Source organism: Solanum tuberosum, unplaced genomic scaffold (genome assembly GCF_000226075.1).
Source record: "Solanum tuberosum cultivar DM 1-3 516 R44 unplaced genomic scaffold, SolTub_3.0 scf00603, whole genome shotgun sequence".
Classification (NCBI taxonomy): Eukaryota; Viridiplantae; Streptophyta; class Magnoliopsida; order Solanales; family Solanaceae; genus Solanum; species Solanum tuberosum.
This window is the reverse complement of record NW_006239544.1, coordinates 86,761-99,865: the sequence shown is the minus strand read 5'-3', so window position 1 is coordinate 99,865 and position 13,105 is coordinate 86,761. Positions and strand designations below refer to the sequence as shown.

Here is a 13,105-nt window from a genome sequence, read left to right as displayed (position 1 = left end):
AGTTGAGTTCATTTTCTTTAAAATGATATATGGGAACTAAGTATTCCCAAGAGTAAATATTTTCACATTTAAGATGGGAGGAAAATAAGATTTTCAAAAAAGTTTTGAGCAATTTGAGTACTATCTCTTTTAAGAGAAAGATTTTTGAGTTATAATCTCAAACCACAGAAAAAGTTATATTTTTAAACATATGAGTCAGTATATTTTGGGAGTAGTATTGAGCACCGATATGGGAGAGTTCAGATAACTCACAACCCCATAACCATGTAGTCAACGTGGGTAGAAAGGGTCATACTTTTTAGATGATTCCTTAATGCTTTTTAGCATAGACTAGTAGATCCACTTAGTTGAGAGGTTCTATACCCTAGCAAAGTATAGGACAGTTCTGGTAGCGTGGGCAAGACGTTGTATCATCACATAGCTCATAGTGATGGTTGTCGGTTAGAGACACTCCCACAGAGTTATATTGTATTTTTATATATACAAACTGAGTTATTATTGTATTCTTCAATACATTGAGTTGTTATCTACTATTTTTAAAAAGCTTTCCATATATATTGCATCTTTTACTGTTGCTTTATCCTTGAGTATCATGAGTTGAGTATCTTGAGTTGAGTACCTTCGAGTTGAATATCATATCTTTGAGTTGAACATCTTATTCTTGAGTTGAGTTAAGTGAGTTCAGAAGAGGTAAATATGTTTCCTTTTTATCAAGTTCAAGCCTATGTTTATGCTTTAGAATTTCCCTTACCTGCTCGTACATTCCACGTACTGAGTCATTTGGCCTGCATCATTTCATGATGTAGATACATATATTCAAGATCATCAACAGGAGCTTCGTTGATACCACATGGAGTTCGAGTTAGCTATGGTGAGCCTTCTTGCTTCCGGAGGGTTCCACTTGTACTTTCAGTTATATACGTTGTTAGGATGTCGTGAGTCTTGTCCCGACTTTCATCTTTGTCAGTTAGAGGCTTCATAGATAGACAGTAGAGTTTCAGAAGTCTGTTAATTTATTTTGTTAAATGTATTAAAGACTTGAGTTGCCTTTTGTTGGCTAGTTGAATATTCCATTTATATTCAGAGTAAATTAATTTGAGTTAAAGACTTTGTATTTGAGTTTCTATGAACTTTATTTAGTTTTAAGTCTTTGTTATGTTTGTAGTTAGTCTTCCGCTTGTAGTTAGCCAGGATGAGGGTTCACTTGGGGACCAACAATGGTTCTCGAGTGCCGGCACGTCCAGAGTGTAGGCTCGGGTCGTGACACTTCATAGATAGAGAATAGAGTTTCAGAAGTCTATTCATTTATCTTATTAAATGTTTTAAAGACTTGAGTTGCCTATTTTATGGCGAGTTGAATAATTTATTTGTATTCAAAGTTTTTCATTTGAGTTAATGCTTTGTATTTGAGTTCAATGATTTATTCAGTTTTTAAGCTTTGTATGCTTGAGTTAGTCTTCCGCTTGTAGTCAGCCATGATGAGGTTCGCTTGGGGACCAACAATGGTTCTCGAGTGCCGGCCACGTCCAGGGTGTAGGCTCGGATCGCGACAGTGCTTCCACTTTATCACTCATTTCCACCCCAAGAACACCTATTATAACAATAATAGGAAATAATTTTCAAAAATTATTTTATTAAAAATGATCGCGGGGGTGTAAAAATGATTTTTATTAAATTTGAAATAATTTTCAAAAATAATTTATTTTTTTAAAATATTGACGGGATGGCCTTGGTGGCGGGGGGCTGGGGGAGGTAGGGGTAAGAATATATATGAAATTTAATTATTTTATTTTTGGATGGGGAGGGTCGGGTATGGCGTACGGGGTAGGGTAAGAAAAAAATATTGAAAGATGAAGTAGAGTTTTGGAAAATGTTTTCCTTAATTTTTGAAGGTAAGTCATTTTTCTTAAATTTGAGGACAATGAATTGATTTTTGAAAAAAAAAAACTTTTAAGCCAACCAAACATAGAAAAAATTTCATTCCTACCAAACACACCCTTAATCTCCATAGACACTTCTAGCATCATTAATTTTGAATAGTGTTTGGTTACTACGTATTTTTCTTTCTCATAAATAATAGTTTATTTTTAGAAATGTTATACGGGAAAATTAAGCAGAATAACAAACAATTAAAGGATATTAAATGTTATAGCTATTGTTTTGGTAAATTGTAATTTGCGGCCATAGTTTTCCCAAATCCTGTTATTTGTTTAATTTTTACAATTCGGTTTCTAATTGTATAAATCCAGAAATTGTATATACTTACCCTGGCTATTTATATACAATTTATGAAAATTTCACATTAAATTATCTTGTTTATATATTGACAAGCGAAATATACAAACGGACATCTGAAAAATTTCTAAATATAAAAATACAGACTTTATATATACTTACTCTATTTGTATATTCGCAAGCGAAATATACAAACGGACATCTGAAAAATTTCTAAATATAAAAATACAGACTTTATATATACTTACTCTATTTGTATATTCGCAAGCGAAATATACAAACCACACAAAATATACAAACCGCAACCTCCATAGCAAACTGAACGTAAAAGAAGAATCTAGAATTTAGAGAGAGAAAATATCTAAGGAGGAAGAAGAATCTTTCATTGAGTAAAGCTTACTGATTACAATGAGTAAAGTAGCTATTTATACATGATTTCACTGTTAGTAACTAATCTTACTGTAACTAACAACTAGAAGATTAGTTATAACTAACTCATGTAAATATTATATTACCCTTAATTGATCCTAGCAGTGTTACCTAACTACCATTTATTTCTTCACATTACAACACTCCCCTTCAAGCTAAGTAGTGCAAAGACATTTAACATTCCTAGCTTGGATATAAGATGTTCATGTTGCAGTCTTGATAGCCCTTTAGTTAACATGTCAGCAGGTTGTTCTTTGGTAGGTAGGTAGTTTACTTTGATCAGTCCTTGTTGCAACCTTTCCCTTATAAAATGACAGTCAATCTCAATGTGTTTGGTCCTCTCGTGGTACACTGAATTTGCAACAATTTGTATTGCAGCTTTACTGTCACAATACATTTGAACTGGTAGTTGTACTTCAGCATCTACTTCCTTTAATACTCCAAGTAACCAGACTAGTTCAGATACAGTAGAGGCCAGGCTCTTGTATTCAGCTTCTGCTGAGCTCTTTGACACTGTGGTTTGTTTCTTGGCTTTCCATTACACTAGAGAATTTCCCACTTTGATCATATACCCTGTTACAGACCTTCTGGTTAGTGGACAAGAGGCCTAGTCAGCATCACAAAATGCAGTGACCCTTTTATCAGATGTACTAGCTAAGAGTAACCCCTGTCCAGGTTGTCGTTTTAGATATCTCCCCACCCTTAGTGCAGCATCCATATATGACTTCTTTGGTTATTGCAAAAATTGGCTTAAGGTCTGAGTACTAAAGGAAATATCAGGTCTTGTCATGTTGAGATATAACAGTTTCCCTATCAATTTTTTGATACTTTGTTGCATCTATCACAGGGTCTTCTTCTGAGTCCTTTTGTCCCTTGTGTATATGATCATCGTACAACTTAGATGTTAGTTTGACATTAATGTCAATAGGGGTTCCAGCAGGCCTTGCTGCTGACAACCCAACTTCTATGGGCTTCTGATATAAGTTCAAGGACATACTTCCTTTGATGCATTAATATACCATCTACTGATCTAATGAATTCAATGCCTAGGAAATATTTCAACTCTTCTAAATCCTTCATTTTAAATTCTTGTTGTAGTGCCTTCTTTGTCTCTTCAATCAACTTTAGACTACTTCCAGTTATCAGCATATCATCTACATACACTAGTACAACAACCATTCCTTCTTCTGATTTATTGATGAACAAAGAGTAATCATGTGAGCTTTGTTTGAACCTGAGTTTGATGAGAGCTTCTGTCAGCTTATGATTTCACTGTCTTGGAGCTTGTTTGAGTCCATATAAAGACTTTGTCAGTCTACACACCTTCTCCCCTTGGCTGACAAACCCCTGAGGTAACTGCATATATATTTCATCATCCAGATCACCCTGCAAGAAGGCATTAAACACATCCATCTGATGAATATGCCAATGTCTAGAGGATGCCAAAGCTACAATGGTTCTTACAGTGACCATCTTAACAACTGGTGAAAAGGTCTCTTGATAATCAATCGGTTCCTTTTTGTTGACTACTTTAGAAACTAACCTTGCCTTGAACCTTTCTATTTCACCAGTAGATTTGTACTTGACTTTGTATATCCACCTACAACCTATAAGCCTCTTCCCTCTTGGTAAATCAATAAGTTCCCAAGTTTTGTTACACTCTAAAGCTTGTATCTCAGTCTGCATAGCATCCACCCACCTTTTATCTTTGATAGCTTCTGCATATGACATAGGTTCCTTAATAGTGGAAGTAGCAGCAATGTAACATTGATAAGATGGAGACAGGTGATCATAGCTAATATAATTACACAATGTATACTGTACATCCTTAGTTGTATTCAGTGAAACAAAGTCCTTCATCCATGTAGGAGTTTGTGTTTTTCTGGTAGATCTCCTACCTACCGGTACTGCAGACTCAACTACATGATCAACTTCATCATTAGCTATTAGAGGAGCTACATTCTTAATAACCTGATCAATGCTATCAGTTACTTCCAGCTCTTGCTACTCTATTACTTCCTACTCTTGATGCTCTATGATATCTTCTGGCACAATATTTTCCTCATCACACCTTAGTGTCATATGAGTGAACTCAGTGAAGACTTGAGACAACACCCCTGAACCATGTACCATGTCTTCAAATATAGGATGATTGTTAGAATCACTCTTATTTGCAAAAGGAAATATATCTTCCCTGAAGATGACATCTCTATAGACAAAGAAGGTTTTATTAGTCAGATCAAAAACACATATCCCTTCTGGACTTCTGAATATCCCATATGAGCAGCTGGCCTTGATCTTACCATCAGTTTGTCATGTTCAGTGAGGTTTTTAGCAAAACATAAGCACCCTAATGTCCTTAAATGAGACAGACCTGGTTGGCTTCCATATAACTTCTCATAAGGAGTTTGATAACCTATCACACTACTTGGTAACCTGTTGATTAGATAAACTGCAGCTAAAACACAGTGCCCCCAAAACCTCAAAGGAATGTGTGCCTGTAATCTGAGTGCCCTAGTTACTTCAAGTATATGTCTATGTTTCCTCTCAGCAACCCCATTTTGCTGAGGGGTATATGGACAAGACCTCTGGTGTATAATTCCCAATTCTTTAAACAAAGCAGTGCATACTTAGTTAACAAACTCAGTCCCATTGTCAGACCTTAACACCTTAACATTTCTCCCAAATTGAGTCTTAACATATTGCAGAAACAGTTTCAAGGAGACACACACATCAGATTTATATTTAAGCAGAAATACCCAAGTCAATCTTGAAAAATCATCCACTATTGTAAGGAAGTACTTGTTACCATCAAACGTGGATGTACTATAAGGACCCCACAAGTCAACATGAATCAAATCAAAACAAGCACTACTTCTTATACTACTTGAAGGAAAAACAGACCTAGTCTGCTTAGCACAAGGGCAGTTTGAGCATTTAGAGATTTTACATATACTATCTTTGTTCATATCAAAGATTTTTGCAAGAACTATAGAAGATACATGACCTAATCTTTGATGCCACAATTCCATGTTGGAAAGTACTCTAGGAACAACAAATGCAGACTTCTTCTTTTCACTTTCAGTCCCATGTGTCAACTGTTGTAGTAGAAAATACAATCCTCCTTCCTCTTTACTAACCTTCTTCACCTTTCCACTGTAAAGTTCCTGAAAAACACAAAAATGAGGGAAGAAGGTGACTGAACAACCTAGTTCCTTTGTGATTTGACTTACAGATACTAGGTTATGCTGGAATTCAGGTAGGTGAAATACATTTGTAACCACACTGTTAGCTGACAAATCACAATTACCCACATGAGTCACTTGAGTGGTGTTACCATTAGGAAGATATACAAATCTAGGAGCATCAAGTTGTGTCACAGACCCTTTAGACATCATATTCAAGTTAGACACCATATGATGTGTAGCACCAGTATCTACAATCCACATTTTTTTATCTTCAGAAACAAAAAATGATTTACATGTCGTATTAACAGCACTGCAATCAGATATAGGTTGATCTGACTTTTGTTGAAACACTTTGAGAATGTGATCATATTGATCTTTTGTGAAAGTACATCCCTGAAGTAGTTGTTTGACATCTCTCTCAGCTTGGCTTAATGGCATATAGTTCTTAACCCATTCATTTGCAGAATTACCACCATTACCATTTTGAGACTCATCAACCTTTCTCCCCCACTCAGGTATATGTACATTTGTGTTAAATCCATAAGAAAAATGAGCATGGGATGCTGAAGGCTGACCAGACTCACTACCCTGAATCTTTCTTTTAGACTTGAAGTCAGGTGGATACCCGACAATTTTGTAGCAAAACTCCTTGTTGTGGCCTTTACATTTGCAGAAATCACAAATCAGCACATAATTCTTCTTGAACCTTTGATTCACCCCTAAGCTACTGGTTGTATTCACCCATGAGCTACTACCAGCTTTGGAATATAGGGCAATAGATTCCATACTGATTGAATTTAGTCCCATACTGCTGTTTGATGTGTGAACGACTGCCTTCTGACTTTCATCTCCCACAATCATAGCATAGGCATGATTAATGGATGGCAATGGGTTCATCATAAGAATTGGCTCCTAGCCTGATGGTATGATTCGTTCAGTCCCATCAAGAACTAGTACAACTTCTGCCTATTCATATGTTCCACAAATCCTTTTGATTTCTCACAATTACAACAAGGGCATGGTACCAACACCTCAAACTCATCCCACAAGGTCTTAAGTCTGGTAAAATACACAGAAACAGTAGCAGTACTTTGTTGTAAAGAAATTATATCTTTGTGCAAACTGTATGTTCTGGATCCATCCACCCTATCAAATCTTTCCTTCAAATCATTCCACACATTCATAGCACTTGAGGCAAAGGCAATGCCACTTAATAAACTCTTAGAAACAGAGTTCATCAGCCAAGATAACACTATAGCATTAACTCTTTCACAATGTCCCCATAGTTCTTCACCATATACTTCTGTCCTGCAACTACCATCAATTAGCCTTAATTTATTTCTCCCTAACAGAGCTAACTGAATTGATCTACTCCACAACATATAATTTTCAATACCAGTCAACTGAAACGAAATCAGGTTGATCCCACTAATATCAGTAGGACTCAAAAACAGAGGATGATTATAATCAATACCTTGATTTGAAAGAGAACTGTCATTGTTATGAGCAGATGTACCACTGGTTTGACCAATGTTGAGATTCTGAGACAGATCCACCGCTACATTATCAGGAGCCATTGAACAAACTCTGATTCAACCCAGGATTGGAACTGTTTTTGCAGAATCTCCTTTCGCGGAAGCAAAATACAGATTTCAAATTGAAATCTACTGCTGAAGGGAATCAGCAACAATGAATCGATGGATTGACAGTAATCCTTTGATTCTATACCAAAATCGTCTTCAACAGTAGCTACTGTGAAGGCTTCTCTGATACCATGATCGTAAAAGAAGAATCTAGAATTAAGAGAGAAAAAATATCTAAGGAGGAAGAAGAATATTTCATTGAGTAAAGCTTACTGATTACAATGAGTAAAGTAGCTATTTATACATGATTTCACTATTAGTAACTAATCTTACTGTAACTAACAACTAGAAGATTAGTTATAACTAACTCATGTAAAGACTATACTACCCTTAACTGATCCTAACAGTGTTACCTAACTACCATTTATTTCTTCACAATACAACACAAACATAACTATAGCAATAAAACGCAATTATCGAAACTATAGCTATAGAGCCTTATTATGTTAGCTATTTCTAAAATTCTCTTATATTGTAATGTATTTTCCCATATTATTAATATAAAAATAAAAAATATATTATAATGTAAGTTGAACTCTAAATTAATTATTGTATATCGTTATGCTCTTCTTCAATACCATTGAAACAATAGATATACACCATTGAAGCAATCACCATATTTTTAGTTGGCTTGCTAAAAGTAAGGACTTCTTTTACGATTTATATTTATCGTTATTATTCATCATGCTCTTCTTCAACACCATTGAAGCAACAAACCTACACCATTATAACTAAGGTATATGAGACAATCACCACACTAGTTATTTGAAAGCTATGCTACACGAGTAAAACGGTAACAATATTGGTCTCATTAGAAGAACTAATTAACTTTTTATTTTAAGAAACACGAAAGTTTAAAATATATATGAGGAGCACTTTCAAGTAGTGCAAGCCAAGCAATGACACATTACTTTCTCAAGTGCAAGTTAATTTATGAAAATGAGTTGGATGGCCAAATCAAAATATTTCTTTGTTAGAGTAGTCTAAAATATAGGGTATTTAACTTAGTCAAATCTGACCAATTATGGTTGGATGGATTGAGACATAAAAGAGATTAATAATAATTTAAAACTAAAATTATTTTGTATGGATTGGTAATTGTCTTACATTGCTTTAATAGTGTTGAAGTGGAGTGAGAATATTGACGACGAAGACAAATAGTAAAAGAAGTCCTTATTTTTAGTAAGGCAATTAGTAAATATCCTAAACAAATTTCATATAATTAATTTAGGATCTAACTTACTTAATAATACTTTTTTTGTTATTTTTATTTAAATATTAATAATAAACTCTCTCCGTTCATTTTTACTATCAATGTTTAACTTGACACACATATTAAGAAAATAGTAATTGATATAGATATTTTATCATACTATCCCTATTAAATGACGTTTAGTATTACTAGATCTCAAAAAATGATTTGGAGAATAGTATTTAATGCTAAGGTTAAAACATGAAAAAAATAGTCTTTCCTTCATATGTCAAAAATAACAAGTAAAACTGAAAATCTATTTTAGGAATAAGTAACAAGTAAAAATGAACGAAGAAAGTATAAAAATACTTTACAATATTTCTAAAAATAAACTGATAGTACTATCTCCGTCCACTTTTAATTGTCACAGTTTTCCTTTTTAGAGTCAAACTATAAAAAACTTTTACTAGTATTTTGTGATGTATTTTTTCATCATATTGATATGCAAAAAATTGTAATTTATAGTACTTTTCGTATAGTTTTTGAATATCTAAATTTTTTATTTAACATATCGAATTAATGTAATCTAATTTAACTTTAAAAATTAGTCAAACTGACTTTCGAAAAGTACAACATGACAAATAAAAGTGGACATAGAGAATATAATTTTGTTGTCCACTATCAATAAATATTAATTAATAACATTTCTAAAAATAAACTGACCATATAATTTTATTGTCAATTGTCAATAAATATTAGTTAATCTAATCATTTAATACCCAATTGACTTGAGAGACAGAGTGAGTAGCGAGAGTGAATATTTCTATTCAGCTTTCTCTGAAAACTACATCTAATTGAAGAAGAAAAAGAAGAAGCCAACATGCTGAGATTAGCTTCAAGGTCAGTTCTGTCTCTTCACTCTCATCAATTCTTCTAACAACATAGAAAAGCTAAATCTGGAATAAGTATAATCTAATTATATGTATATGAAAGCAATAATTCAGTTCATGAATTTGCAGAATTCATTCTAAATCCGCCTCTATTTTGAAATCTGAATACAGCTAGTTAGATGTGGGGAAAAAAAATAATATTCTGATTGGTAATAATCAGTAGCGTTTAATCATAAATTTCAAATATTATGATGTATTCGGTTTTGTTTTTATTTTCTCTCGTATTTTGCATCTTATCTTTACATCTCATTTTTTTTGTTTTCTTCTGTTTAATTTTGAACCAATTAACAGGGGCGGCCTCAAATCCAGGGCCCTGCTTCGAAATTTCAATAAATACTTCTCTACTCACGTTGAGAGGTGTGTTTTCTCTCTCACATACACAAATGTTTCGCTTTATGTAGCACAGTTCGAATTACGAGGATTAAGTTACTTAATTTATGTTGTAAATTTAGATGTAAAATTTTGAAATGATCTAGCTAGCCAATGAGAACGAGACATTAAGGCACCGCGATCGCTAACCGTTGCATCTTTCGTTTATGCTACTTATTTGTGAAGGTTTCACTTTGCTCTTTGATAAAAATATGAAATGACTTTTTAGAAAGTGATTTTTTTGTATTTGATATTCATATTGGGGTTCGATTAAATGTGAATTCGTGCCGAAAAATCCTACATACTCCCTATTAGAAAGAGAAGTAAGAAGACATTAACTCTCTTGGATATTTCAAAGTAAAAATTTATATATTTTAATATTGTATAAAAATATTGTTATAGATTATAATAACAATTATAAAATTTAAAATATTTTATTAAAATTATAATTATTATTTCTTTGATTTTTTTAATAATAATTGTAACACATTATGTGAGTGAAGGAATATTATTCTTAAATGTCACATGACCGTTGATATATCTTCTTGTACCGACAAAAATGACAAGAGGCCATTTTATTTATTCGCATAGACAACATTGCATGTCAGGTATCATAATTTGAGTGGTAAAAAGACAAGGGGCACGATAAAAAAAAATTATAATATACTTGAGGAATATAAAGTTTATAGATTTCCATTAAGATGCGCATAACTTTTCATAAATATCGTTCATAATTTTGAAAAACATAGTGATAATCCGCATATTTACTAAATATAGGAGTAACAATTTATTTCAAAATATAACTATTACGCACGCACGCAAAATATCATTTATATAAATACATTTTACGATAGTCTCCCAAATCATTACATATGCTTGAATTTTAGGAGATACACTTGTATTATTATCAGAATCGGATCGTACTTAGAAATATCCGAAATCGATTTGGTGGGCTTGTTAGTAGCAAAGATAATTTGTATGCCTACCTGAAAATGTTGCAATCTGAAATTCCACGCTGGAAAAATAGCAGCAGTTGCGTATTTAGTAGTGTTTTTTGGGTTTCATCGAGGTCTTAGATTTAAGCCTCGAAATAAAAAAAGTCTTGCTTGAAACTGTTTTTTCTTTTTAATTGGTCTTGCATGTCTCAAAATTAAATTAATAAAAAAAATTCAATACTGATATTGAAATTGATTTTTTGGATCGACCAAAATTTTGGGGCAAAAACCTTTCTTTTAATGGCTCGACCCTCTGGCCGGCCCTGAGTACTCTGAATACAAAATTTGAAAGTAAGTTTATTTTGTGAATGCAAGGAAACTAGAAGGCAAGGTGGCGCTGATCACCGGAGCAGCAAGTGGAATCGGAAAAGAAACAGCCGCGAAATTCATCAACAACGGTGCCAAAGTTGTAATAGCAGATGTACAAAATCAGCTCGGCCAAGAAACTGCCTCCGAGCTCGGGCCAAACGCCTCCTTTGTGGTCTGCGATGTCACAAAAGAATCCGACGTCTCCAATGCCGTGGATTTCACTGTCTCCAGCCACGGACAACTCGACATTATGTACAACAATGCAGGTATTTAGAGGCGACTTCAATGTACAAAGTAACTCATACTTTCTCTGTTTCAATTTATTTGTCAAATTTTAACTTGAAACAGAGTTGTCTTAAACATGTTTGTGTATAGAATTAAAAAAAATTAAAATTTTGTACCCCTCCCTGCACGTAGGTATAGCATGTCGTACTCCACGGACCATAGCCGATCTTGACCTCGATGCATTTGATCGGGTCATGGCTATCAACGTCCGTGGGGTGATAGCAGGAATTAAGCACGCAGCTCGGGTGATGATCCCACGGAAAACCGGTTCCATATTGTGCACAGCTAGTGTCACGGGGGTGATAGGAGGTCTAGCGCAGCCCACGTATTCGACAACCAAATCCTGTGTGATCGGAATCATGAGATCCGTAACAGCAGAACTAAGTGAGCACGGAATCAGAATCAATTGTGTATCACCCTTTGCCATTCCAACTCCGTTCTATTTGGATGAGATAAAATTGCACTACCCGGAATTGGAACCTGAAGTTCTTGTTAAAATGTTGCGTCACACGAGTGAGTTGAAAGGAGCCTACTGTGAGCCAATTGATGTGGCTAATGCTGCTCTGTTTTTGGCTAGTGATGATGCCAAGTATGTTAGTGGCCATAACTTGGTGATAGATGGAGGTTTCACCTCTTATAAGAGTTTAAATTTCCCCATGCCTGATCAAGTATAGTACTCATCCCGTTTCAATTTAAATGTCTTAGTTTGACTGCGCACAAAGTATAAGAAACAAAAGAGTACTTTTGAATTTTATGATTTTAAATTCAAAATGTGTGTAATCATTTAATCTTGTCGTCTTAAAGTTGTTATATGAGATGTTGAAATTTAAAAACTTGCTAAATATAGAAAAATTATTACTCTTTATACATCATCTATAGTTTATCATTGGTTCGATTTGAGTTTTGAATTTTAGCTTACCGACCTCCAATTTATTTTTATGATATAAAGAGGTCTTCAAAGTCAGTAGTCTGGGAAAGACGCAGATTACCTTGTCCTTTTCCATTATTCACACATGAGTGATGGTATTCTTCGTTTATTAATTATATTATATGCACGACGTAAAATGTCAATCTCTCCTCTCTTGCATTTTCCCCTTTATGACATGCACACTCATAATATAAACGACCGCAGCATGGACGACCTCCATGTGCTCGACCCTTACTCATATTCAATCTAATGTCAATGTATATACACAACATAATATTAATAGAATAGGGGATGATGATGCATCTCATTTCAATCAAATACTGAGCATGACATATATTCACCTCGGCTATCACAAATATAGGGACTCAATAAAGAAATATGAACACAAACAACATCAAAGCAACAACTCAACAACCAAGGTCCATATGCTTTGTCATTTTAGGATTATAATAAATCATTTTTATAGTATTTAACTTTCCCTTATAACACAGATACTAGAAAAAATGTCCGTCACATACGGGTACGCGACCCCCATTTTTCGCTTTCATCCACTATCTATTTCTTTTTTGATCTTTAATTTGT

General features: G+C 34.0%; 2 protein-coding genes across 3 annotated transcripts; one reads left to right on the top strand and one right to left on the bottom strand.

The window, feature by feature from the left end:
• Positions 1–3,440: 3,440 nt before the first annotated feature.
• On the bottom strand, positions 3,441–6,713 carry LOC107058749 (uncharacterized). The gene is made up of 7 exons (XM_015304843.1): positions 5,898–6,713; positions 5,667–5,831; positions 5,424–5,573; positions 5,014–5,252; positions 4,795–4,873; positions 3,988–4,635; positions 3,441–3,638 (listed from the first exon to the last, which is right to left on the bottom strand). Exons 1-7 carry the CDS (start codon positions 6,711–6,713, stop codon positions 3,441–3,443), a joined length of 2,295 nt encoding a protein of 764 aa, XP_015160329.1.
• A 2,767-nt stretch (positions 6,714–9,480) lies between these two features.
• Positions 9,481–12,459, top strand: LOC102591888 (zerumbone synthase). Of its 2 annotated transcripts, XM_006366307.2 has the most exons (4): positions 9,481–9,587; positions 9,929–9,994; positions 11,317–11,576; positions 11,728–12,459. In XM_006366307.2, the coding sequence occupies exons 1-4, from the start codon at positions 9,568–9,570 to the stop codon at positions 12,267–12,269; spliced, it is 888 nt and encodes a 295-aa protein (XP_006366369.1). In that variant the 5' UTR covers positions 9,481–9,567; the 3' UTR covers positions 12,270–12,459. The 2 variants fall into 2 exon arrangements, with proteins under 2 accessions (XP_006366369.1, XP_006366370.1); XM_006366308.2 differs by lacking the exon at positions 9,929–9,994.
• The last annotated feature ends 646 nt before the right edge of the window (positions 12,460–13,105 follow it).

Bases quoted from the DNA above. Each gene is read 5' to 3' on its own strand.
- LOC107058749 (XM_015304843.1), bottom strand. From the start codon at position 6,713: ATGATTGTGGGAGATGAAAGTCAGAAGGCAGTCGTTCACACATCAAAC. The intron at 4,874-5,013 runs GTGCTTATGTTT...CTTTGTCTATAG, and splicing joins TCTCATTTAAGGACATTAGG to AGATGTCATCTTCAGGGAAG. The intron at 3,639-3,987 runs GTGTGTAGACTG...AACTTATATCAG, and splicing joins TTGTCAGCCAAGGGGAGAAG to AAGCCCATAGAAGTTGGGTT.
- LOC102591888 (XM_006366307.2), top strand. From the start codon at position 9,568: ATGCTGAGATTAGCTTCAAG. The intron at 9,588-9,928 runs GTCAGTTCTGTC...ACCAATTAACAG, and splicing joins ATGCTGAGATTAGCTTCAAG to GGGCGGCCTCAAATCCAGGG. The intron at 11,577-11,727 runs GTATTTAGAGGC...CCCTGCACGTAG, and splicing joins CATTATGTACAACAATGCAG to GTATAGCATGTCGTACTCCA.